Here is a 26,827-nt window from a genome sequence, read left to right as displayed (position 1 = left end):
TATTTTCCACCTTGGATTTTAATCTGAGCCTGAGAAGAATTCCTTTCCAACACCATCCAAGCCTCTTCTCTTGACCCCTCCTCTGAGGGAAGCTCAGAGAGTAATGACAAGGTCTTTTTAGTTGTGGCTCTCCACCTGTGGAAGGAACTCCCCAGCGAGGATAGCCTTTGTGGGCATCTTTTCAGTAAAGACTCGCAATTTGACAGTGGCATCGCATGGGGGGTGGCAGGGGGCCCATTGTCCCAGGTACACAATGGGGGGGGGGAGGAACCAGACGCCCACCACACAAATCCCTATTGCATGGCTGAAAGCGTTGAGTGAGTGTAGAGGGTCAAAAGCACCCTCCCTGCCCTCCCCCTGGTGGCACACGAGTGCTCACAAGTCAGGGGTGAGAGCTGGGCAAGTGGAGGATGAAGAACACCCTCCACGGCCCACCCTCACCAGCACATGAGCACCCACTCTGTGGCATCGGTGGTAAGGGTTGGGCAAGTGCGCTCTGCTCCCACCTGGTGCGCGTATGCACACACGCGCCCCGGGCACTGGCAAACAGTGCTACGCCTCTTCATTTTGATACACTGAGTTGAATTTGTTTTATTGCTAGCATACTGCCAAATCTTCCTATAGCTGGTCTTGTGTGAGTGTGCATTTTATATGTTGTAGGATATGTTAATGTTTTACATACCCCCCATGAGCTAATTTATGTATATTTTTTAATGTAAGTTACCTGGAGTCCTTTTAAGTAACAAGTGATGATGATGATGATGATGATGATGATGATAATTCTCACCCAGTGTTTTCCAACCAATGACACTGAGTCTGCACTGTGTCTACCCTGTGCTGGTTCTGTGCTGGAATTACCTAGTGGTGATAGTCAGATCAATCTGGCCACATTTGGGCAGGCACGGTGGGGCTTAAAGGAAGTGGTAGAGTATGGATAGCTCTCTCCTCTGCATGTTGTTGAACTACAACTCCCACCAGCCTTATCTAGCACCTCCAAAGGTCAGAGATAATGCAAGTTTAGCAACATGGCATCACACTGTTTGTACCCCTCTCTGGACAACCAATCTGAACAGCAGTGGAATGGGGCTTTCACTTCCTAAAGATTGCCACCTCTATAGATCTAGTTATGTAAATTCATTTAATATGGCCTGATATCCTGGCTTACGGTCACAAAGTTTCCCACAATCCTGCTAAGAGGAAAGTGGCAACTTATGGGCCAACTCAAGTGAAATTGAGAGGGACCGATCCCTCCATCGCTGGAGAGAAGAAAATATACAAACATAGGAGTGGATTTCTTGCAGCCGTTTGGGATCCTGTTTTGTTTTGTTGTAGTTGAACATTATTATCCTACACCAGGGGTGGGTAACCTCAAACCAAAGTGCCAAGGGCCTCCAGTGGCACAACCAGTACATCTGTTAAGCAAAAGGTTGGTGGTTCAAGCCTACTCAGGGATGGTTATGTGCAGGATTCCTGGACTGCAGGGAGTTGGACTAGATGACCCAACTCTACAATTCTATGATTCTATGAAATGCAGCCCTCCAAGTATCTGTATCTGGCCCTTGGGACTTTCCGCAGACCACACCTCCACCTGAGTCACACCCTCTCTCCCAAACCCTTTGTCCTCATCTGCCTTACTTTCAGTGTTGTTGCCTGCTTGGAATGTCTCCCTGACAGTGTCAGATTTATGTATAAGCTAAACAACCTATAGCTTAGGGCCCCACTCTCTTGGGGGCCCCAATTTTTTTCCAGTTCAACAATTACTTTGATAAAATACATATTTTGTTATGTTCAAATGGCTTTAGATACCTATTAGGTCCATAAATTACCATATAGCATATATTCAACACAAAAAAACAGTGACAATTTGTTGCTGACAAAGGACAGCTGGACATATAAAGGGCACCATTACCTTCAGTAGCTTAGGGCCTCATCAAACCTAAATCCGGCCCTGATCCCTGAACTCTAATAGCAATTCTTGCTTGCTTGGCTGGAGAATAGATAAGTGTGTGTATAGAAACTAATCTGTTGTACAAAGGGTGGGGGACATTTTCTTTGCTCCATCCACTTTTGCCCCTGGGGGTGCCCACTGCTGGAATATTGTCCAGAAGGGAATTAGGCCCATGGGCTGGAAAAGGTCCCCCATTTCTTGCCTTAAGGCATGAAATCAAAAGTGGTTGACCCTGGGTAACCCATATGACTTGCAGGCAAAGCTGCCAGGAGTTCTGGGGTGAACCAAAATTCTGCACAGCAATATTTCTCCTTTTACTTGGGACTCAGGGAAATAACACATGCTTCCTTACAGCACAGCCAAATTGCAGCCCGAGGGCAACAAACTGCTCGCAGAGCACCAGAGAGCAGAAGCCGTGACAAGTTCACTTTGATGTCCCCCACCTGCAGAGGTGCAGCCAGGAGAGACTAGCATTTGTGACAGGTCAGGAAACAAACCTGCCCTCGTGCTCAGATAGAGCCCTGGAAGCCTGAGGCTGTTTGGAAGGCTGTATTTTGCTAGCAAACTCCTCTGCACAAGACAAGGCTGCCTGGCTACTAAATTTAGCATAGTTAAGCGCATGTAGAAGATTCAGTCAAGAAGAGGTGCTACCACATTTCCACCCAAGCAAAATTCTGACATCCTCGTAAACATCAAGATGGTTTATAGAATGCTTATGTGTATATAACAACAAAGAGCCTCATGGCACCTTAAATGCTAACCAGTTTATAAAGGCATGAATTCTCATGGACTGCAGTCCACTTTATAGAGCACTCAAAACAACATGCGATAAAAGCCAATTTTAAAATATATGTACTAAACAGCATAAAACAGCACAATGTTCTTCAGCATTGGGACTCCACATGTTGTTGGACTGGACTACAACTCCCATCATTCCCTAGACAGCTTAACCATTGGTGAGGGATGATGGGAATTGTGGTCCAACAACATCAGGGAATGAATGTTGATGAAGACTGCTGATATAGCAAACCTGCATGAGTATTAAAATCAGCAGTGGAAGCAAGCAAGCAATGAACAGAACAGAGTACTTTTGCCCCATTTCATTTTTGCAGGCATTCAAATCACCTTATATCAACTCAAGTCATTAGTCCATCTAGCTCAGTGTTGCCAACATTGACTAGAACTGACTCTATGGGGTTTCAAGCAGCACTCCTTACCAGCCCAGTCTGGAGATGCTGGGATTTGAATCCTGAACCTTCTATATGCAAAACTGATGCTCTACTACTGAGCTTTGACCCATTGTAGGTTCTCAGCAGAGGTATAGTGTGGGGAGATCCAAGGGGGCCATAGCCCAGGCACATGATTTTGAGGGGACATAATCCAGGCATCCCATTTATTATACAATAATAAATTGTATCCATCAAGGGTCATTTTCAGCCAGCCAGACTCCCCTTGCATGGGTGGGTGGGCAGGCAGCACAGAGTGCCCCATGAACCCTCCATGCCTGACACCTGCCTGGCAAGGGTTAATTTAGCATGGTGGGCTTTGTTTACCCTCTGCATCCAGTCCCTAGTCCTACTTGGTGCATACATGCATGCCCCGGGTGCCAGCAAAGGATGCAACACCACTGGTACTCCATTCTACATCCAGCAGCTCCTGACAGGACGTGGTTGCTGATATGTCTTCTAAGAACATAAGAAAAGTCCTACTAAATGACCAAAGGTCCATTTAGTAAACAATTCTGCTTTTGCAGTGGCCAACTAGGCACCCAAGGGAAACTCACACACTTTATGCCCAATAACATTTACCCCTATTCCCCACCCCATAAACATGGTTTGGAGAACTGCAAAACTTGTATAAGCGTGAATTTCAAAGGATAGCTGTGCTTTGGTTTGCAGATTGTTTTGGCAAGTGCAAAATTGATTCAGCTTTAAATGCATATTTCATCAAGCTTCTCCTTGATTCCTACTAGTTTCAGGACCATTGCTTGGAGCTCCAAAAATATTTTATATATTAAAAATCAACCCTCCTTCTCCTAGAGGCAGGTCTGCAAATATGTGCCTCTAGTTCAGACCCTAGGAAACTTCTGCTGTGTTATATCCCCCACCTCCTGGGGCTTGGGGAAGATCCTCTTCCCCTCTAATGGGCTCCCCTGTGCCAGACTGGAGAGGTTTTGGAAGGTAAACAGCAACAACAGGAGGTGCATCCAAACAGCTGCAAGGAGGAGGAAAGAGTGATATAAATACATGTTTAATTGTAGTTTAATTACAATTACTTACTAGACTAAGTTTTTTTTAAATGCAGCGTAATTAGAGTGAGACCTTGATTTAATCACAGCCTTATCAAACATGGTTACCACTGATTCTCTCAGTTTCCTCTGCCACCGCCCTCTCCTCCCCATGCAAATTTATCCTCTTTATCCATCTACGTTTAGAAGTGATGCAAAAAAGGAGGGGGGGGGTAAGCCACTCCATGTTAAAAAGCACTTGAGTTTCCCGAAGCTCTTGCTTCACTGCTCAAATCTTTTCCTTGGAAATAGAAACCAAACCAAACCTATTCTCTAACCTGTCTCTCTGTTGCAGTCTCTAAAACAAAGGTTGCCAATGTAATGCCTACAGATGCCAGTGTTCCTGGCAATACATCACCCACAAAACCTGTCATTATATATCCCTTAAAAATCTAGAATACATTGCAGGTTGTTTGCTCTCCCTTCTCAACTCCCGCTTGCACTGGATCAGATTTTCCTACACTGACCATGGCCCTGTCAATATGCCCACACTTCACTAGATGTTAGGATTGGACACTCAGCCCCTACTTCTGTTCTGAAGAGAGGAGAGGTGCAAAAAGCTTCACTCTCTGGGTGTGGACGAGGTTGATTTAGTTGCTATTTTCTCAGTGAGGAGCAGGTAGTCATGCCTGCGCTATTTTGTGACCCTGATCAGAAAGAAGCTGAAGAATAAGCACATGCCCAATTAGCATGAACCAATAATATACTGATTCTTACATCCCCAATTTTGCATGCAAAGCAGTTACTACTAGTGCTATATTTCTTGAAAAAGAGGTGCCAGAATTCATCATAAACACCTCCCTTGTTGTCTTTTAATGACAATAGTGTCCACCTGAGAGGTACTGGAACTGAGTTCTGGCGAGTTTGGGCTGAAAAACCCCCTGATTACTACCACCAAGCTTATGGTCCTTCTTCAAAGAATGGGGCTTTCCTCCCTCATCATCCCTTGCCTTTGCAGTCTCCTTTCAGCCCTTAATATTTGCTCCTGAGGGTTGCAGGACTTGTTTTGAATGGTACATGGAACCTCAGATATGAAATTGTGATTCGAGGACCCTCCCCCCATGCTTGGGGATAAGAAAGACACACAGACACAGTATTTAGGGTTAATGGGCTAGAAAAGGCCACAACTTTATTGATTACAGCATGTGAGAGGTATTGGCTTAGGCATTGGAGAAACCTCAAAGTTCGACTCCGCCCCTCAGGGAGGGGTGAGTCTAAAAGGGGTTAACCACCAGTAGGGGGAGGCTGTTGATGCAAATACAACTATAAGCTCTCCCCTGATGTCACCGGGGTTGTGCCATGGCCCCCGGCCACAGCAGGGCATCGGACAGGATCCACAACCGCCGGATTCCTTTAACGGAATACCCATAAGGAAGGGGTCGGCGATGGACACACCCTGCCCTTCCAGACACCAACCACAGATTCCAATGCCTAACCGCCAATATCAGAAAGTTGTGACGAGTTGCTACGAGGTAGGCGAAAAAACCAAGAGGCTGGTGCCAATTTGCCAATTGGGGAAAAAACTCCTACCAGGCCCCTCGGACAATCAAGGCAACTAACTGAAGGTCCATAGCAAGGTCATTCAGAAAGGATGAACTAAAGGGAGCATGGGTGGGTGACCTGATGGAAATGGCAGCACAATGAGGGGAAGAGCTGCTGCAGCCGCATTTAGGTGGCTAAACTCCGCCCCTGAGCTTCCTACCGATTGGAAGGCTGACCGGGGAGTGGGCGCATCAGCAGGGATGATGAGCAGGGGGGCTGGCATGCCCCCTGCAAAGCGCGGGAAAGGCTCCTGATCACAATCCCTCCCCTCCAGGAGGAGGAGAGGCTCTGTCAGACATAACCCACCCCCACTTTAACAGAAAAGCAACTTAAAACCTAAGCCATGCCTTTACCTATTTACACCTCCATAGGCAAAATAAACACACCACCCACTGCAAGGATGGGGAACAGGTGGGCATCCAGATGTTGCTGGACTCCAGCTCCCATCAGCCCCAACCAACATGGTCAGCAGACAGGCCTGATGGGAGTTGGAGTCCAACAACATCTGGAAGGGCACTGCTTCACCACCTCTAATCCAAGGAGGTTCTGTTTGGATTTGCGGCTCCCTGAAAGATGTTGCGGGATACAGCATATCTTCTTTTAAAAAATTTAAAAATCTGCTACTCTTTAATGCCAGATGATCACTACAGGGATATCAGGTCTCTCCATAACCAGGAGCCTCCCTCCCAATCTGTAAAACTCCCAGCTGGCTGCAATAACTTTAAGAGAACTTATATTTCTTTGCCCTTTGCCCTTTCATCACCTTTTGGGGTCATTTGCTTCATCAATTAGTCTGTTGTTGCCCACTCTTTTTCCTATTAGCTACGTCCCCCTCCAATGTGATAGGGAGAGAAAGCATTCAAGTCTGGAAAACAGACGTGAACCCGGTGGTATTTGTGCCCTTTCAGAGTTCATTTCCTCATGCCTAACCTTTCTTGCAAAGTAGATAAATTAATTGGTACTTTTGCGGAGGCAGCCATCACAGCTTGAGGACCAAACAGAAGACCTCGGAGTCTTAGAATCCCCAGCAATACAAGCTGAGCTGGAATATGACTGAGAGATGGTGAGGCAAGATAAAGAGTTACCATCGAAAGATACAGTAAACACTTTTGGATAGATGTACGAGTTAGATAGTGGGGATATATAGATGGCATTAAAGAGATGGATATGGCGAGGAAACCTAAAATGATTCCGTAGACAGGCAAATGCTACAAATGGATGCTCTGAGGAGAAGGGTCTTGCTAGACAGATAGATGCTCAGAGAAAATGGATAAGGCACCAGCTTACACAGCAGCTAGCAATGCAAAGATAGATACTCTTGATAGATAAATGCTACAAATAAATACTGAAGATAGATTCTTCAGATTCTTCTGCCATTTATGAATATTTGACACACGCTTGCACACACACACACACACTCTTTTCCAATGAACAGCACAGCGCCTCATCCAAAATAAAAAGTAACCAAGCAGCCAATAGGCATGTGTTTAATCGTGCTGTTAAACATTTAAAAGATGTTAGCTGGAGCAGGGAAAACAACCATTTATCAGCGGGTTCCAAGCTCTCCAGGCCTGATGGATGCCTCACTGATGGCACAGCAAGAAATGACATACATTACTTCTCAAGGAAGAGAGAGAGTGTAGCAAGTTGCTCAAATAGAAGCATAACTGGACTTGTAACAGAACTGTTCCCCGGGCATTAAAAAGGTGGGGAATCAAGATTCTGAAATGCATTGGGGGCCTCCAAGAATAGAGGAAATCCACAAGCCCAGATGTTTGCCTTCAAGGAGCTGGAGGGTGACAGGAGTGGCAACAGGGAAGTGGCATTAGTGTGGACTTATCAGGGCATGCAGTGGGGTGTACCCAGTGCAGCACTATGTTAAACTCAGTTAATGTTAGTGGAAGGTGCAAGTGGAACATTGTTGCACAAGTGAAAACAGAAGTACCTTACCAAAGTTTGCTGTGAAGCAGATTGCGCAATGAGGACTAGCTGTCGCACAAGAACCAGCAGTTGTGCAAGGAGAAACACAAGTACCTTACCAAAGATGATTGTGCAATGGATTGCACAACAAGGATCAGTGGTTGCATAACATGCTTCCAACAGCACATCCTTTGCATGGAATTCCCTTATTATGCAAGCTTTAAACTCTGCTATCCACTAATGCAGAGACTGTTGGAAACCGCCCAATTGGTTTGCTTAACACCCTGCCACATATATTCCCTCTTTTCCCCAGTAATAAACCTAACTTCTTCTCTTTCCAACATTCAGAGGAGAAGCAGAGGAGAAGCAGCCATGTGTACAATTGAGATGTTGCTGGCTTGGGCTTGGAGATCTAAAACATCCCAATGAGTGCTGAGTTCTTTGAAGATGGCTGTTGTGGAGACCTGAATTTAAGACTAGAAAAATAAGAAACTGAGAGCAACTGAAATTGACAGATTTCTCTATTCCTTTTCTTTTAATGACCATTTCATTGTCCAGTATGCATCTACTTGGTTTGGGTCCACTTAACAGGAGAGAGATATCTCAGAAACCATCCTAATAACCTTATTGATATGTTCTGTATAGGGTGTTTAACTAAAAATGCAAGGAGGGAAGAGCATCCATGAGCATGCTAAGCTCTGCCTCCAATCACCATCTCCTTCTGTGTTCAAGAGCAACTGAAACCCTGGAGTCTTCCATTTTCATAAGACAGTAAGAAGAGCCTGCTGGATCAGGGCCAGCACCCTGTTTTCACAGGGTGTTTTCAGCACCCTGTTTTCACAGTGGCCCTATGAGAAGCCCACAAGCAGATCCTGAGCACAAGATCACTCTCCCCACATGTGGCTCCCAGCAACTGGTATTCATTCACATACTGCCTCTGGCCATGGAGGTAGTGCACAGCCATAATGGCTAGCAGCCATAGAACACCATGATGGGGAAGCTTCCAAGCTGCAGACAGCTGCCCTTGAACATGTGAAAAATGTGTCAGTAACAGGGGTGGGAGTAGCACACTCATGCACACCATTCCTTCCTCATGTGTTCAGTTAAGCCCTATTTAGAATGAAATAGGTCTATGGTTAGCTGCATACCTTAATCCTACGTGAATGCAATAAACACTCCAACAGTTGCAATGGTGCAGAGCTGTGTCTTTCCTGGAGTGAGGAACCACTCCACAGAAAGAAAGAAAATCTGAGAGGAGCATCAAAGACCAATTGGCAGACTAAGGGCTGGGCCTCTCCAGTTCATTCCATTTATGACCTGCACATCACATGCATAATGGAATTTCAGAAGATGAAAGGAATGACACATTAACCTTGGTGCTTCTCCTATGGCAACCACTCTTAGCATAATTTAACTTTCAAAGGAGTCTGGAGTCATGAGGCCTTCCATTTCCCTCCTTCCTTAGAGAGGCATTATCTTAAAGTATATGTTTAATAAATCATTCCATCTGGACAAAATGTTAACAGCTTTGCACACCCTGATATCCTAGCCCCCTGTCCAGCTGTCTCTAGGGTGCCCCGATTCGAAACAGTTCAGAAGGAAATATGCAGGCATCTATTTAATTGCTTCCCAAACCAAATTAAATACAAAACCAGCATCAAACTTTTTTCCATTTGCTTCAGATAATGACACTGCACTATTAAAGTGAAGGTGTCCTAGTCAGTGCCAACTGATGACACTGAAGAAGGCTGGAAGCTAGCCTCTAAGGCATATCTAAGGACCACCTGCCAAGAAAGTGATTAAATGAACTCCAATTTAAATGAAAACCTATCTTCAAATAGTATTGTTGTTTTAAAACCATCTGATGTTTTATTGAGAAGGTTCAAGCATATTGGGTTGTATCGAGCTGTTTCTGTTCCACTGATGAACATAAGAAGAACCCTACTCAGTCAGAGACCAAAGGTCCATCTTCTGCAGCATCCTGTTTTCACAGTGGCCAACCATATGCCTATGGGAAGACCACTTGCAGGACTTCAGTGCAACAACACTGCTTCTATTGCTTCTCAGCCACTGGTCATAGAGGGTCATAGAATCAAAGAGTTGGAAGGGACCCTGAGAATCATCAGGTCAAACCTGAATATGCAGCTGTCCCATGTGGGGATTGAACCTGCAACCTTGGTGCTATCAGCACCATGCTCTAACTAACTGAGCTGTCCTTAGGCTGGGCATACCGCTAGAGATAGGAGGAAGTACATAGCCATTATGGCTGGCAACCACTGATAGTCTTATCCATCATGAATTTGTCAACCCCCCTTTTAAAGCATGGTAGAGCAGCCGCTTTGCAAGTAGAAGGTCCCAGGTTCAATCCTCAGGATAGTCTGGTAGAGCTCGCTTGCTAGAAACTTTGGAGAGCCACTGACAGTGAGTATAGACAACACTAAGCTAGATGGACATAAGAAAACAAAAAAGCCTGATTGATTGGGTTAATGACCGATCTATTCCAGCATCCTCTTCTCACAACAGACAACCAGATGCCTATGGGAAGCCCAAAACCAGGACATGAGCACAGGAGCACTCTGCCCACCTGTGATTCCAGCAACTTGAATTCAAATCAATGGTCCGACTCAGTATAAGGCAAAAGTAGGTGGAGCAATGGTTATGACCTTTACAGTACAGTAGTCTACATTCCAGCCACATGTAAACCAGAGTTTTCTACACATGTGCAGATCTTTCCATCCTCCAGCCAGGCAAGGAAGAAGCATCACCATGGTTCAAGGACACATTCTGCCCAGGCAGAAGCACTTGAGGAGGGCATGTGACAAGGCTGGTGCGGGATGTGTCGTGACCCGAGGAGAGCCCTGAGGGCTAAATAATAAAGAAGACTGGTGGACCACAAATGGCCCCGAGCTTGAGGTTCTCCCCACCCCATCCTAAATGCTCGAACCCAAAACCTTTGAGGGTTGAAAAGCTATCACATGATCTGCTCTGGCCTATCTGGGCAAGGGAAGTTTCTTTAGCTAATGTGTCCTGTCTCCCTGCAGTTTTATCTTATGCCTAGAGATGGGTGGTCATGTGCAGACTGAATATCTACCTGCAATCTTTCTAGCTGTCAGTTCAAGCCCCACACAAATTGCTCTGTGAATCCAAAAGTGAGATTCTGCTGGCGAGAAGGTAATTGAATGTTGAAGGCCTAAGAAAAGTTACCTGGCAGTATTGGAGAAGGCAGGGTGGTTACAGCATTCATTCTCCCGGTGTCATCTCCATCCCACCCCAACCCCCCTGCCGTCTGAAAGCAGCAGTTCATATACTTCCAGTGTATTACTTTTTCATCTGGACAGATATCTGATCTTAGTGGGTTTTGCTACCTCCTGCTTGGAGAGATGTATGAAGTTTTCAAACAAAGTTTCAGGCTTAAGGTAACATCTAAAATATAGATTTCTCAAATCGCCCTGCCAGTGTTGCTTGATAGGCTGCTTTGCGAGATAAGCTGATAACCCATCTTGCCTGAGAGATGTTTTCTGCTCCTTGATAACTGAACCAACTGTAGCTGAGCACCATTAAATCTGACACAGTGAATCTGTGGAGTGACCAGGCAGGGAAAGAAAGAAAAAAAAGCTGCTACCTGACTGAAGAACTTTGGACCTTCTCTATTCCTCCATTCTATGAAGCCCAGATCTAGATAAGGGATGGATGACGCTGTCAAATTTGCTTTCTCTTGTTCTCCACCCCCCCCCCCGTCGAACTTTGTGTTGTATCCAATGTAGCTCACAGTTAAAGTCACTTAGCCTTGCTCCATGAGTGAAAGGCTTTCGTGGTAGCAGAACATTGTTGCACAAAAGAATGAATATGCAAGTTGCTGATAACTTGGTTGCACAACTATTTTCCACTAGCCCAGCTGTTGCACTGCATTCCTCTCTTTTGCAAATTAAAGCTCACTAGTGAAAGAACCCTTTTCACTAGTGGACAGAAACTGTTGGATACAGCCCTTAAATATAGTTCTCTACATTTCTTAGTACTTCACAAATTTTAATCTTCATGTGTGTGTTTTTCTCCTAAGGTACACATTTTTGCATGCAGTTTTCACCAAAGTACATATTTTCTGCAAACAATTTCCCCTCATGAAATGAACTTTAGTTTTGTACATTATTTTCACTAATGTTGCACTCCTAATATATACATTTTTGCATGCTTTGGTTGGAGAACTAAATTGCAACATTTGGAGAAGTGCAGATTTTGAAGGATAATTGTACGCTGGGTCACATATTGCTTCAACCCCTGTTTTTCACCGTTGCTCAGATAAAAAAACAATCAGGAGGTCACTTCAACCTCTGAATTATTCTCCGATGTCCTGTCAGTACCTACTCCACACCTGTCATCCTATATGATGCCAGGTGTGGGGTGGGTGTGGTATGGGGGAAATGGCCTTGGGAGCCTAATTAAGATCTCTGACAGGCCATGTTTAGCCTGTGGGCTAGAAGTTGCCCACCCCTGCCATAGGCATCTGGTTGGCCCCTGTAAGAATAGGCTGCTGGACTAGATGAACATTTGGCCTGATCCAGCAGGGTCCTTCTTCTCTTCTTAATTTTATTTTACTTTCGTAGCCAGAGAGGTACATTTGGGAGGCAATGAAGCTTAATTTCTAATGCAGCAGAGCATGAAGAGCTGGACAAATTCATATTCTGAACCAGATAATTAAGGAACGTTGCTGATATTGCCAATTCTAAGCACTGCCATTCAGGAAGTCAATTCTAGTGACATTAATGGGACCGGCTTTCAAGTGAAAAACGTTCATGAATAGGAACAAGAGACAAGATGTCTCCTGTGTAATGCTATGCAGAAGGCTGAGATTACTGAGATAAGTAATCTTGATTTGAGTACTCGAAAGCACTGTATTAATGCTAAATATTATTCTTATGACCCACCTGGGGATTAACAAACTCAGCTCTTACTGCCTGCTTATGGCTCCAAAAACAGGGGAGATGTCTAACATCTGGACAGCCACACTATATGGAAGGTGATCTACATTAGGCCAGCTATTGCATGTGTCTGAATTATACTACAACAGGGAAGTGACTTTTTTTAGAGAACAAGGAAGGTATTCATGGTGAGTTCTGGTACCTCTTTTTCTAGAAAAATAGCACTGAATAGATGTAAATAGTTACTTTTCTACAGCAGCCTAGTTTCTACACACACACACACACACACACACACACACACCTCTATCCACACAAACAACAAGCATTCCAGCAAGGCAGATATACAAGACCCTCCAAGTGTCCCTATTTTCCAGGGACAGTCCCAGATTTACAGAAGTTGTCTCGGTTTCTGATTTGATCCCAGAATATCCCACTTTTCCTTGGGATGCCCCTATTTTCATTGGAGAAATGTTGGTGGGTATGGTAGGACGTCCCTATTTTCATTGGAGGGTATGGAGTTATGTGACTCCCAAGCCAAGGAGATAGCTAACTATACAACCTTTAGAAGACACCTGAAGGCAGCTCTGTATAGTTTTTTTTTAATGGTTTTATGTATGTTGGAAGCCACCCAGAGTGCCTGGAGCAACCCAGTCAGATGGGTAGGATATAGATAATAAAATTACCTTTATTATTATGGAATAGGACGTCCCTATTTTCATCGGAGAAATGTTGGAAGGTATGAAATGCTCAAGGAGGGTGTGAAGTAGAGCCAATGAAGGATGTGGTCTGGGAAGAGGACTGAGGGCCATACTTGGCCACACTTGGCCTCTAAGCGTATGGTTCCCTACTTCTGCAGTAAGAGCATGAAAATAGGTTGCTGGGCCAGTTCAGCATCCTGCTCTCACAATGGTCAACCAGATGCCTCTGGGAAACCTACCAGCAGGACCAGAGCATAAGAACATGATCCCCTCCTGTGGTTTCCAGAAACTGGTATTCAGAACCATCGCTATCTCCAACTGTGGAGTTAGAAGATAGCCATTGTGGCTAGTAGCCACTTAGAAGCCTTATTCTCCTCCATGCATTTGTCCAATCCTCTTTTTTAAAAAAATATTTTTTATTAACTGGCCAATCACATCAAATTAAATCACATCATATAAATTCCAAATTACAAAGCCAAATTTTTAAATTTTGTTGGGGGAACCCATACTTCAAGATCCAAAGGGGGATTCAGATCATCTTCTTATTACTGCGTTAATGTCCAAATCAGTCCCAATCAGTCCAAACAAAGTTCATAATTCTATCCAGTCTTATCTTGGTGTTGCCACATCATATCTTATTCATATAATTTCTCTTTTTCCTTTACGATCTCTTCTGTTAGTCTCCTTAAGCCGTTAGCAAGTATAATATTCCTGTGTGGATTTCCCGTTCCTCCACTAAGTCCAGATGGTTTCCATATATCTCCTTCGTAGATAACATCACTCTTTCCATCGTAAATTTTGGCATTTGTCGCTCTTAAGTCCCACCGAGAAGTTGATTCATGATATGTAAACAACTCTATTTCTCTCTTTCTCCTCCCAGACCCAAGAGCTCCAACAATGCCTCCCAAAATGGCGGCGGCATTTTTTTTTGACTGCATCACTCCAAAACTCTTAGCTTTCCAGCTTTGTCCAATCCTCTTTTAAACCCATTCGCTAAGGCACACATGGAAGCAGCAAATGGGAAAAAAGTCCCTTCGGTAACACAAAAGCACACACACACACACACAACTTTTCCACATTTGTCTTCTGCACTAATCAGAACTCAAAGATCCCTTGTGAGGCAGACAACAGAAGCAAAGAAAAGCATGGCCTATGAGCAAAGCTGGTGGAAATTAATTTGAGAAAACACACATGGGTGTGCTCCCCCCCTTTTAATAATTGCCAACTGGATTTGCAGGGTCTTTTTCTGGTTGAGCTCTCCAGTTTTTAACCAATGAAGTTCTGTTTTGTAAATCAGATGCTGTAAGAGTCTAGTGAAGCACAACTTACTCCCACCCGCCTCCCCAGTTCATCAAATTAAAAGCAATCACTGAGCTTTAAGGAGCAGAGGACACCATTGGAATTATGAGAAAGCTCTGTATGGCATAACAAAATGGCTGCCACATCCAAAAGAGGAAGGACCAACCTCCCTGTCCCCATTGGCCATCAGCGGGAATTAAAAGCACGTACACCAATCACCACCGCCCTTACAAAATGAAGCTCTTTGTGCCTCTCTTCTGCTCAGAATGGATAGGAGGATGGGTGTCCAATTCTGGCATCCAAGGGGGCATGTTTAAGGGAGCAGTGTTGGTGAAGCTGAGCACTTATGCCACCAGGAACTGAGCAGGGACAGCCAACAGTCTATTGTGCATTTCTGAGGGGATGTTTAATGAGACCTTTCATGGGCACCATAAGAAGTATTGGCAAACACATTGGCAGTCACATGTTGGCAACCCCTGGCTTAAAATATTACAAACCAGTTCCTCAAAGGATGGGAATCTATTGTACACCCAGTCAGAGGTATAATGGACTCTGATACTTCCACTGTCCCCTGAGTCCCCCCAATCCCTTTCCTTCACACTTGCTATTCCCCAAATCCATCAGGCCACTTACCTTGGAAGGAAGACCTTTCTGTCTCCTATGCTGGAGCCTAGTCAGGCATCAGCAGCCATGGAAAGAAAGAGAAGAGCACTTGTGAAGAGAGAGCTGAGGAAGAAAGAGATGTTTGCTGATTGGGTTGAGAGGAAGGAAGATGGAAGCTATTATTTGGGAAGCTATTAAAGGACTCAGGGAGATATAATGCTGCCCTCATACTTGGGGGGATCATGATGAGTTTCCATTGCCCATAATATGAATCTCGGAACTGCAAGCTTCACAGTTATGTCTGCCTTTCCCCCTAAATAATGGCCAGTTTAAACATTCCCTCCATGAGGTATTGTATGGAAGTCAACTCAGAGAAGACCCACCACAATCAAAGTATTGACTTAATCCCAATGATTTAAATAGATCTGTGGGTTAAACCACAGAGCCTAGGACTTGCTGATCAGAAGGTAGACGGTTCGAATCCCCACGAGGGGGTGAGCTCCTGTTGCTTGATCCCTGCTCCTGTCAACCTAGCAGTTCGAAAGCACGTCAAAGTGCAAGTAGATAAATAGGTACTGCTCTGGCAGAAAGGTAAACAGTGTTTCTGTGCGCTGCTCTGGTTCGCCAGAAGCGGCTTAGTCATGCTGGCCACATGACCCGGAAGCTGTACGCCGGCTCCCTCGGCCAGTAAAGCGAGATGAGCGCCGCAACCCCAGAGTCAGCCATGACTGGACCTAATGGTCAGGGGTCCCTTTACCTCTACCCTTACATTGACTTAGTTGGCTACAGCCCATTGTCATATGTTTAGCCTACAGTTTGATTTAAAATAGTGACCTGAGTTGAGACATTGACCCAACAAGCTTCACACCCTCTGTCTCTTCCTTTTAAGGGGGGGGGGGTGCAGGCAGAAGCATTAGCATGGCAAACAGCAGCCACCTCTACTCCAGGCTAGCAAATGGGTGCTTCTGCAATTGGGCTGGGCTTGTGAGGTTTGTACATGGCAACACTGGCATCTCTGTGTCCTTGGTGCTGGAGGTGCCAGCTCTGTATCCAACTCGCTCTCCTGAACCTCTCCTGGAGGCGGCTGCTTAGTAAGAGGAGTAACAGGAGGACCCTTTAGAGGTACCGTGACCCTTTAGAGGTACCTGGCTAGAGGTATCATAGGGGCAGGATACCTCTCTGACAACCTGCTTGAACCTTCCCCAGGATCCAGCTCCTGAGTCTGATCACTTGCCACGTCTTCTAACTCAGACATTTTTTGAGGCACCAGTCTTGTCAACCCCATCCTGCTCGGACCCTCCTCTGCGCTGTCTAGCTCAAACTCCACAATCTCTTCCTCCATCTGCTAGGATACCCACTCCAAGGGATCTCCACGGGACTCATGACACTAACTGCAGATCAGAGCCGGGTCTGAGCAGCATATGATGAAGTAAATGGCAACTAATTATCCAGCACATTTCTGTGGGAACAAAACATTATTCCCCCTTCCCATTATGGTAGAAACAAAAAAATGACATAAGGTGTGTGATCAAAGCTTTCAAACACAGGTTCATTAACAAGACGTTAGCTCAAAATATCACAGTTATAAGCAGCAAATCGTTGCTGCTCCCATTTAAAACTCTGGCTTTTAAGCTGTCAATAACACACACACACACACACACACACACACACACACACACACCTCACCCCTGCCAAACTAATATTGTTTCTTCAAACCTTCAAGGAATTGGACCCAGATCCAAGCCCCAAACCCTTCCCCCCACATAGCTGAAGCTGTGCATCAGGGGACACAGATGAACCTGCCAACCATGGTTTATGTAAACACATTTACATAATCTCAAACTCAAACATAATGGAAGATGAATACATGAATAACCTACAGAGAGTTATAGATTTGCAAAGCAATTAAATCAATTTTCTCTGTAAACTTCCATTGTCAAGTTGCAGATCTAAGGAGCATGTCCATGTTGAATTCGAACTATTCATACATATGTTAAATTGTTTCATCTCTGAAGACTGCATATGTTTACTCTAATAGTTCAGCTTCCACAGTACTCAAGAGTTGTTGTTTCTATGAGTTCAGATTTTAGCCATATTTCACACAACACATGAAGTTCAGGGAAAGATACTACTACTACTACTACTTCTATACCATCCTTCAGTCAAGGATCACAGGATGGTTTACAATATAAAAATACAATAATACATAAATGGTAACAAATAATAATAATAATAAAAACCACAATACTCCCCGATACACATGAATGAATGTATGGAGAGGGTGGGGTCTGGATCATGCTCACCGGCCGACTGCGTTTCTTGGGAGCTGACTCTGCCTTTCTCAGGCTTCCAAATGATACATACTGTTTTAACATGTGAAGACAGATTGATTGTTAAAGCACTCTGAGAATTGTAGTTCTGTGAGAGGAATAGGGGTCTCCTAACAACTCTCCATATCCTTAACAAACTACAGCTCCCAGAATTCTTTGGGGGAAGCCAAGACCATTTAAAGTAGGGCCATAGTGCTTTAAATGCATAGTGTGAATGTCTGCTTCAAAGAGAGAAATCATAAGAAGGGAGAACAGGGGACACAGAACTTTTTCTTGCCCATCAGTATCTGATCTGCAGATTGAACAGGCACATGTTCCATTGGCCAGTCTTCCTTCTGTCCAGCAAGAGGCATTTTTCACTGAATTTTAGTAATTAATCGTGTCTAAGTGTGCACCAATACATATAAATTAGCATACAGAACTTTCATGCAAATTTGTATCCACTTTAGTTGTCTTTTGTGTGTGGGGGGGGGGTGTATGTGATGCGCTTCCTGTTTTTTGGTGCTGTGTAAGATGAAGATCTCTCACATCAGTTTTCCAGCTACCCTATAAAAAAATGGCCAGAACCTAGATTATTTACACAGGGATGGTGTATTCATAGAGGTGTGACGCTTGCAGCACAATTAGGGAGACTGGAGAGTTGGAAACAGAAATGGGAGCCGAAATTGACACAATTGGCGTATTCATCTGAGGTCAAGGATGGAAATCACACAAGTGAATATGAACGATATTCACTGCCATCATTCTTTTAGTCTGCAAATAGCATACGGACAATTATGTTATTTTGGGTGTTTTTTAATGCTTCCCTTCCACCAAAAAGCATTGAAATCAATCACATGATTAATTATGTTCATTTCAGCCTTAGTGGATAGTGAGATGGATAACATAGATTTTATCAGAAGCTGAACTGTAGCAGAATGGAAGCAGCAGTGATTGAGATGAACAAAGGATGGGATGGAGATTGCTCACATGCCTATGCACAATCATATAAATGTTTACTCAAAAGTAACTCTCACAGAAGGGACGTGGGTGGCGCTGTGGGTTAAACCACAGAGCCTAGGACTTGCCGATCAGAAGGTCGGTGGTTTGAATCCCCGCAACGAAGTGAGCTCCCGTTGCTCGGTCCCTGCTCCTGCCAACCTAGCAGTTCAAAAGCGCGTCAAACTGCATGTAGATAAATACAGTGGCACCTCAGGTTAAGTACTTAATTTGTTCTGGAGGTCTGTTCTTAACCTGAAACTGTTCTTAACCTGAAGCACCACTTTAGCTAATGGGGCCTCATGCTGCCGTTGTGCCACCAGAGCACGATTTCTGTTCTCATCCTGAAGCAAAGTTCTTAACCTGAAGCACTATTTCTGGGTTAGTGGAGTCTGTAACCTGATGTGTATGTAACCTGAAGCGTATGTAACCCGAGGCACCACTGTAGGTACCGCTCCAGTGGGAAAGTAAACCGCGTTTCCATGTGCTGCTCTGGTTCACCAGAAGCGGCTTAGTCATGCTGGCCACATGACCTGGAAGCTGTACGCCGGCTTCCTCAGCCAATAAAGTGAGATGAGCACCGCAATCCCAGAGTAGGCCATGACTGGACCTAATGGTCAGGGTCCCTTTACCTTTTTAACTCCCACAGCTCAGGACTTGCTGAGGACTTGCTCTCAGATAAATGTGCATAGGATTGTGGCTTCAAAATGTCTATTTTTGCCACTAGCACCAGATATTTCATTTACTGATTGCATTTGTATGCCACCGTTCCTCCAAGGAGTTCAAGGTACCATCCATGGTTCTCCCCTCGAGATTTCGGTATCACAACAAGCTTGTGAGGTCAGTTGAACTGGGAGATGGCAATTGGCCTGTGCTCACCCAATGAGCTTCATGACTGTGTGGTTTATTGAATCCTGATCTAAGGTTTAGCCAGCATTGTCCACACTGACCAGCAGCAACTCTCCAGGATATCAAGCAGAAGATCTTCCCAATCACCTGCTGGTTGAATTCTTTTTGACAGAGAAGGCCGGGAATTGAACCAGGAACCCATGGCGTACAAATCAGCTGCTCTACCCCCAAGTTTTTGTCTTGACAAGGAGATCAGAATTCTTGTTTCCTAATGTTTGCTACCAAAAAATTCAGAAGAGCAGGGGCTGGGGGGAAAAGTGGCAATCTTATAGCTTTCTTAGACCTGAACTTGAAGGTCTCTGCAGATCATTTGCTCTCCTTCAATATCGGCTCTCTGAACCCTCTCGCAGGCATCCTAATATAATGGAGCGATACATCTATGTGCTTTATTCTCCTTCCGCTGTGCTAGGTTTGTTGGGGGAGGGTTAACCCAAAAAATGTGGAAGATTGGAGAGCTGGAGAAAGGCCGGGTTCAATCTTATATGCAATCGTTAATTTTCTTTCTTACAGGGGAGGGGGGGTGGAATCCCTGTGTCAGTACTGTGCTAACACTGCATCTTTTAACATCCCTCCGATCGCTTTAGGCCAAGCGAGCATTAATAAAACAAACTGACTTGAACAGATGCAAGGCAGTCACAAAACAGGGGGAGGCAAGTCTCTGTACTGATCCCCAAAGCTTCTTTGTTTTTTTATTTTTTATTTCTGCTCGTTCTTCCCCTTAGAAAAAAAATGCTTCAATTAAATTCCAGCTCAAATGCATGAAAGTATCTAGAGGGAAAGTATTATTTAGTTTACTGATGCAGTGATGTGCTTCTCCCAGATTGTAGCTCTGCTACAAAGGGGTTCACAACTTAAATTACTCCAAGGGCCACTTTTTCATTTTTATTAATGCAGGAGGGTGGTATTGCTATGGTTACCAGGGGGAAAGCAACCTTTTTTGGTTGCAATTTTTAGCTCTGCATTATTTTTTAACTAACACACACACAAACACACACACATTGGGATAACAAATCTACTCTGTACCCCCACTGAACAGATGCACCTTAATCTCTCAGCTGCCCCCTCCTATTTCTCCACCCTAAAGATTGCTCTGCCCTTTCCTTCTTTAGTCTACACAAAGTGATCTCTTCTGTCACTGAACCCCATAACATCTCGATCCAGCTGTTCTGTTCCATGGTTCTGCCATGGAATGTCTCCACTAAGGGAGGGGAAATGGCCTTCTAACTGATTTTAAATGTGGGCCAATGAGCAATGCCTCTGATGCTGATTCTAAGGAACGGATGGGTTCAACAGGAGGAGGAGGAGGAGCTGGCCATTGAAACTACACTGCGCTTGGCTCAGTGCTTGGGCCTAATTATTTTGAACATTTGGGGAGGCGAAAAGAGTTGGGCCCCCAGGAGTTGGTGCCTCTCACTCTGTGAATTGTAGTTCTGTGAGGCAGAATAGGATTCTGCTAACAAGTCTCAGCACTACACTTCCCAGAATACTTTGAGAGAAGCCATGACTGTTTAAAGTGGCATCATACTGCTGCGAATAACATGATCCCAGACTATTGCATCTGGTCAACTTGCTTTGTGTTATGTGGCTGTTGCTTCTCCTCCTCTTTATTATTACTAATAGTAGTATTGGCATTAATATTATCATTTACTATTTGCTGTGTTCAACTGTGTTCTTTTTTATGGTTTTATCATTTCATGCTAACATTGTTTTTAAATTAGATTTGCAATCTACAGGTTCATTCATTCATTCCCTGCTATTTTCACTGTTGGGATTCAAGGTGGCTTACAGATAAAAACAAGAACTGCTAACAACAGAGAAAGGGGAAAAAAATCATTATTATTATTTTTTTACAAAAAAGCATTGACAGAATTTCAACTATACAGGCAACTCTCAACTTACAGTGGGGTTACGTTCCAGGGACTGCGTGTGAATCCAAATTGCCTGTAGCCAAAACACATTGGGTTCAATGGCAGGTGGGATTGCCAAAGTCCTTTTTCCTAGACACCTGCTCTCTTTCTGCTCACTTTAAAAAAAATATTTGGGGAAATTTGCCAATCACATAAAGCTGAATGCACACAAGTTAAATGTGGATAAGTTGCAAGTTACCTGAATGCATATATAAAATCTATTAAAGCCACGCAAATAACTACAATTAAAACAACACACCGCCAGATCTTTTATTAAAATCAGTCAGTTCCCCAAAGCCTGCTGGTTTTATTTTTTTAATCTTAATTTTTATTAGATTTTTCAAAGCTTTTAACAAATTTACTGCAAGTACAATATATCATTCACTTATATATTTTTAATTTTTTTCTTATTTATTTATTGAGGCAGTGGAGGTGGGTCAATTTGTGTGAATGGGGCATTGTCCCACCAAGCTCAGTGTGTCCTTAGCCAACCCCCAACTCTTTACTTATAACTAGTCTTAGGGGCAGGTGCCACTAGTTCTCAGCCTTCTCCTCCTTAGTCTTTATGTTCCCTTTGCAGAACTTAGCTGGGAGGAGAATGGGAGCAAAACCAGAATTAGTTGGCTCTGTGTATCATCAGTTCTGGCCCTACCAGTCATTGGCTGTAGCGCCATCTGCTGTTGGCCTCCCTGCTTTCTGCCCTACCAGTCCCAATGAGCACCAGCCTTCACTGATGAAAGGATCTTATAGTCAAAAGGTGAGGTGGGTCAAACATACTTTAAAGAAATTGATACATTGTGGACCAGAAGTCAGCCCCTTTGGTTCTCTAGTCTTATGAGCCTTCCATTTAGCCTGACAAGCTGTTTTCCCCTTGTTTTGACATGATAAATTTCTACAGGCCTCGATCAGGCATCTTTTTTTTTTTTTTTAATCTGGCGAAATCAATTACAAACCTTGCAAGCTGCAATTACCTTGGGAACGCCTGAAAAACTAATTAGTACAAGTCCTAACAAGTTATACCTTTCCTTTAGACTTTTATGGAGAAAGAGAAGGAAATGTGAACTCAGAAAAAGGAAGCTTATCAGGGAAATAGTCATCACAAACTGAATCTTGGAGACAACTATTAATTGTTTCTCTGTAATAAACAGTGTTTATTTATAGGGTGTTTGCCACAGCTCTGAACCAGGAATCTATACAGATGGGCTGCTGCTGATGAATAATTTGCAGAGAGGAGCAATCATTGGATGAGGTGCTATGATGTCATGGGATGTTCATAAACTTATTCATTGATAAGGGGGACTTGTGTTGGATATAGGAAGCAGATATAGTGGAAATATCTGAAAGGGACTGAAAGGCTATATGGTGACCACCCTCTTTTAAATTGATCTCTACACTTGTTAAGAAGAAATCACTTAAATTAATCTGACTCCAGTGCATTTATGTCATATTTGTTGATTGGTTTCTTCTCTTGGTTGGTGGAGGTGTTCTACTAATGGACCTTATATTCACTTTTGATAGGAGTTTCAAGCCATAACTAAATGTTGGGATGATGTTTTACACAGAGTTATTAAAATTCTGAATATTACAGTGGTTAAAGGCCACAGTTTGGTCTTGCTATCATTATTCTGAGGAGCAAGTAAAGATACATATTTTTAAGCCATTAATAATCCATTTCCTATCTGGTTGGAGATTGCATTCTTATGGAGAAGAGAACATTTGTTAACTACACAGAGATGGTACAGTAGGGTTTTTGGGACGCGGGTAGCGCTGTGGTCTAAACTACTGAGCTTTTTGGGCTTGCTGATTGGAAGGTCAGCGGTTCAAATCCATGTGATGGGGTGAGCTCCTGTTGCTCTGTCCCAGCTTCTGCCAGCCTAGCAGTACAAGTAGGTACCGCTGTGGCGTGAAGGTATACAGCATTTCCGTGTGCTCTGGTACGTGTCATGGTGTCCCATCATGCCAGAAGTGGTTTAGTCATGCTAGTCACATGACCCAGAAAGCTGTCTGTGGACAAACACTGGCTCCCTTAGCCTGAAAAGCAAGATGATCACTGCACACCATAGTCGCCTTTGATTGGACTTAACCATCCAGGGGTCCTTTACCTTTACTACAATAGGGTTTGCAAGATGGCACTTGTAGACAAACTAACACAACATTGCAGAGTAGCCAGAAGTGATATTCAACAAGATAAATTTTATGATAACCAGTCACCTTTCCTTCCTTTCATTAATTTCTCACCAGAAGAACTGAGCATACCCCCCTTTTGGGGGATGTATGCTATCCTGAACTTTTTCTCAATATTCCACATTTTCTTTAATTAGACATCATGTCACTGACTATTGCGAAGATTTAAAGGACATTGTTGTTAACTTTGTAAGTCTGCTGTATGTTTGGCATTTATAGATATATTCTTTCCAAAGTGTGTAATGAGTACACACAAGGTTCATTTATGTATTTCTTCCTCTCGGTGTGATCTTTGAAATGTTTGGCTTGTTTTATATTGGTTTGCTTATTTTACTGTTTTGTCTGAAATAAAAAAGAAAGAATAAAAAAGAATGTTCACAAACATTACAACTTACTTGTAGAAAGCTGCCAGTAATATAATACGGTATATCACCAGGAAACAATGCAGATTGTGAGGAAATTGTAACGTTGATTTGGCTGAGGGAAACCTCATCGAGGTTCTTCTCACCTGAATTAGTTCTTCATCAGAAGAAGAAGAGGGAGTACTATCTGTAGCTCAATGGTAGCGCATCAGCCTTGCACACTGTCTCAGGTTCAGTCCCTGGAGTCTCTAGGTAGTACAGGAAGGAAAACTATGGAGAGCCACTACTGGTCCGTGTAGACAATGCTGAGCAAGATATTCTGATGTTCAAATGCAGAAGAGCATCGAAGCTTGAGAGCTTAGCGTACATAGCATGAACTGAATGTTTATGCCAGCATTTAACATAAAAGAGCCTTTTCTAGAGGAGTGAGAGAGATGGGGGAGGGGGTGTTTGACTTAGGAATAAATAACAGCCCCAATGGGTCTGTCTTTTCTCTTGTTTTTGGTTATGTCAGCAGGAACGCGGGGCTCCTACTCATACAAAGCAGCCTTTCAAGAACACAAGCAAACAAACAAATATGCGCACACACATACATACAAAGGAGAACTAATTAAGATCAAGTCATCTTTCAATAAATATGCAAATTAAAAATCAAAACAAAGGATTTCTATTTATCACATCATAAAGTTGCAAATTGCTGCTGAGGCTCCCATAGACCTCACTAGATGGGGGTTATGGGACAGTAGGCGTTAAATGTGCAGCGGGGCAATCAATTCCTATGTATCTGTGTGCATTGCTTGAATGTGGTTTTATTTCATTTTCCTGCTGAGCAAGGGCTCCCTAGCTACACACACGCGCGCGCGCGCACACACACACACACACACACAGACACACAGCAATCTCAGCTTTCCCAATTATGTATTGGAAACCTGAATCCAAAACAGAGAGGATGTTCAGCTTGAACTACTATATTGGGGCTTTCTCCAGAAGTTCAGGCCACAGTAACACACTGATGCTTGGCCAAAGCAGCTACCAGATTTCTTCTAAAACAAGATCATAGAATTGAATAATGCAGAAATGTGGAGAACTGATTAGAAAAATGAGAATTCAAAACTGACAGATGTGTCAATTTCTGGCTATTCTGTCAGTCCCCTCCCACATACTAACATGTGTTGTGATGCCTTATCAAGTGTCTTGCTGCCTGCATTCAATTCTCTTTATGTCTCTCTCTCTTTGCAATTCTGTGGCAGAAGCAGCAGCAGCAACGGCAACCTGGAGACGGACGATGAACTTCCCTTTGGGGATGAAGTAGATTATAACACAGACAGCTGCTCTGACCAGGAAGGAGACTTTTCGGAGCTGGACAAAGAGATCTAGGAGTATCGCTCCAGGGCTGAAGGAGTCAAAGTAGAATCAGAAGCCAATAGAGGAAAGATGTATGACACTGACACACACACACACGTCACATGGAGGACTTTCTACATCTTGAGTCAGCCCAAGCAGCCAGCATCTCCCATTGCTGTCAACAATGCTTGGGGTCTTCAGCTGACTGGAGAGCAGGCCCAAGCCATCAATCCTCAAGCAATGAGCAGGCAGCTCACAGCTTGCATCTGCTTTTTATGCGGTGACAGTTCCAATCCCAGATGTGTTGCCCCGTTTGCACTTCCAAAATAGACCTCTCTGTTCTTCTTTTTGCTATTGAAACTATTATCTGGATTCCATAGAAAGAGGGAGAGAGCCCTTGTAATGTACTGATATATCTCTATAGCAATGTGTGAGCACCAGTTAGCCAAAAGTGGAGGATGCATGACGGATGGCGCTTTTCTTTTGCAGTGCTTTCTGCTCAATAGTTTGTTTTTCTGTCTTCTCTCTCTCAGACACACACATGCAATGTTATTGATTGAATTGGTGGAGGAACTCTTCTTGAGCATAAGGGTGAAAATTTTCAATTGACCTTTTCTTATCCCAGTGCACAAAGGCAACAGTATCAGATCCACTTCTAATTCCACTGGGAGTCCAGCAAGGTGGACCAGAGCTAAGTATAGGGGACCTATATGTCCTACCTTTATAGAGCAGAGTCCCCTTTTTGAAGGAGTCCTCTTCTTGAAGGGCTGTCTAGTCCACATTTGGCTTAAACATAAATAACCCTGAAAAAGGAGAGCAACAGGGGCCTTGAAGTTGCCCATCAACATTTAAGAGCATCCGGAAAGCAGACTGAGCAGGCAGTTCACTGGTCCATCCTCTCCCCCACTATGGTGAGATACATTTCTGTTTAAGTTAGCTTTGGCATTTATTTCTCAGGCTAGGGTGATCATAAGTCCATCTAAACAGAGAGCAGTCCTCTCTTTAAAAAGCTTTCAGGGGACAGCCCTCCACTGGAAGATGTTAATTGTTTGAAGGACTGACTCATCCAAATTCAGTTTAAATATCAAGACTGGAGATCAGGAAGAGCATTAAAATTGCTGTCGGTGTTGAGACTGATCAGGCAGGTACATGGACCACCTGGAGTCAAAATCTTCCCCACTAGGATGAGATGTATTTTTTTGCTCTAAATTATAGCAGTTATTTATAAATTTGCAGCTATATGTATAAAAGAGTGTTTGCAATTCAGTTGTCCGTTTCACCCTCTTTTTTGACGATATATGGTAAGAGGTGCTGTGAGGTCAGGCAAAGGGCCAGCAGAGCTGGAAGCTGGAACTAAGCTGCGGTATTTATCATTACTTGTTTATTCATCATTACTTATTTGATTTGGCACTCCACCGGGGCTCCAGAACATGCCAAATTTGGTGATGATTTCTCAAGAGGTGCCTGAGCACACAAAAAGCAGACGAACAACTTCCCAAAATTCCTAGGAAATGCCATTTGAGGAGCGAACCACCTGGAGACGTCCTTATCTCTGCATGTGCCAGCTCCTCCTGTGTAATGGTTCTAGGGGTTGCTCGTG

At 43.8% G+C, this 26,827-nt stretch overlaps 1 protein-coding gene across 2 annotated transcripts in view; it reads left to right on the top strand.

Moving 5' to 3' along the window:
- The window catches only part of AGBL1 (AGBL carboxypeptidase 1), a 399,614-nt gene extending 373,121 nt beyond the window's left edge, over window positions 1-26,493 (top strand). The window contains exon 23 of one of the 2 annotated variants that reach the window (XM_083712535.1): window positions 25,134-26,493. In XM_083712535.1, the coding sequence (XP_083568661.1) occupies window positions 25,134-25,260 (127 nt within the window). In that variant the 3' untranslated portion in view covers window positions 25,261-26,493. The remainder of the gene's footprint in view (window positions 1-25,133) is intronic. The other variant, XM_083712536.1, reaches the window with a different exon arrangement.
- Window positions 26,494-26,827: the final 334 nt, after the last annotated feature.

Source organism: Podarcis gaigeae (genome assembly GCF_964106915.1).
Source record: "Podarcis gaigeae genome assembly, chromosome: 14".
NCBI lineage: Eukaryota > Metazoa > Chordata > Lepidosauria > Squamata > Lacertidae > Podarcis > Podarcis gaigeae.
This window is presented reverse-complemented; position numbering and strand designations above follow the sequence as displayed.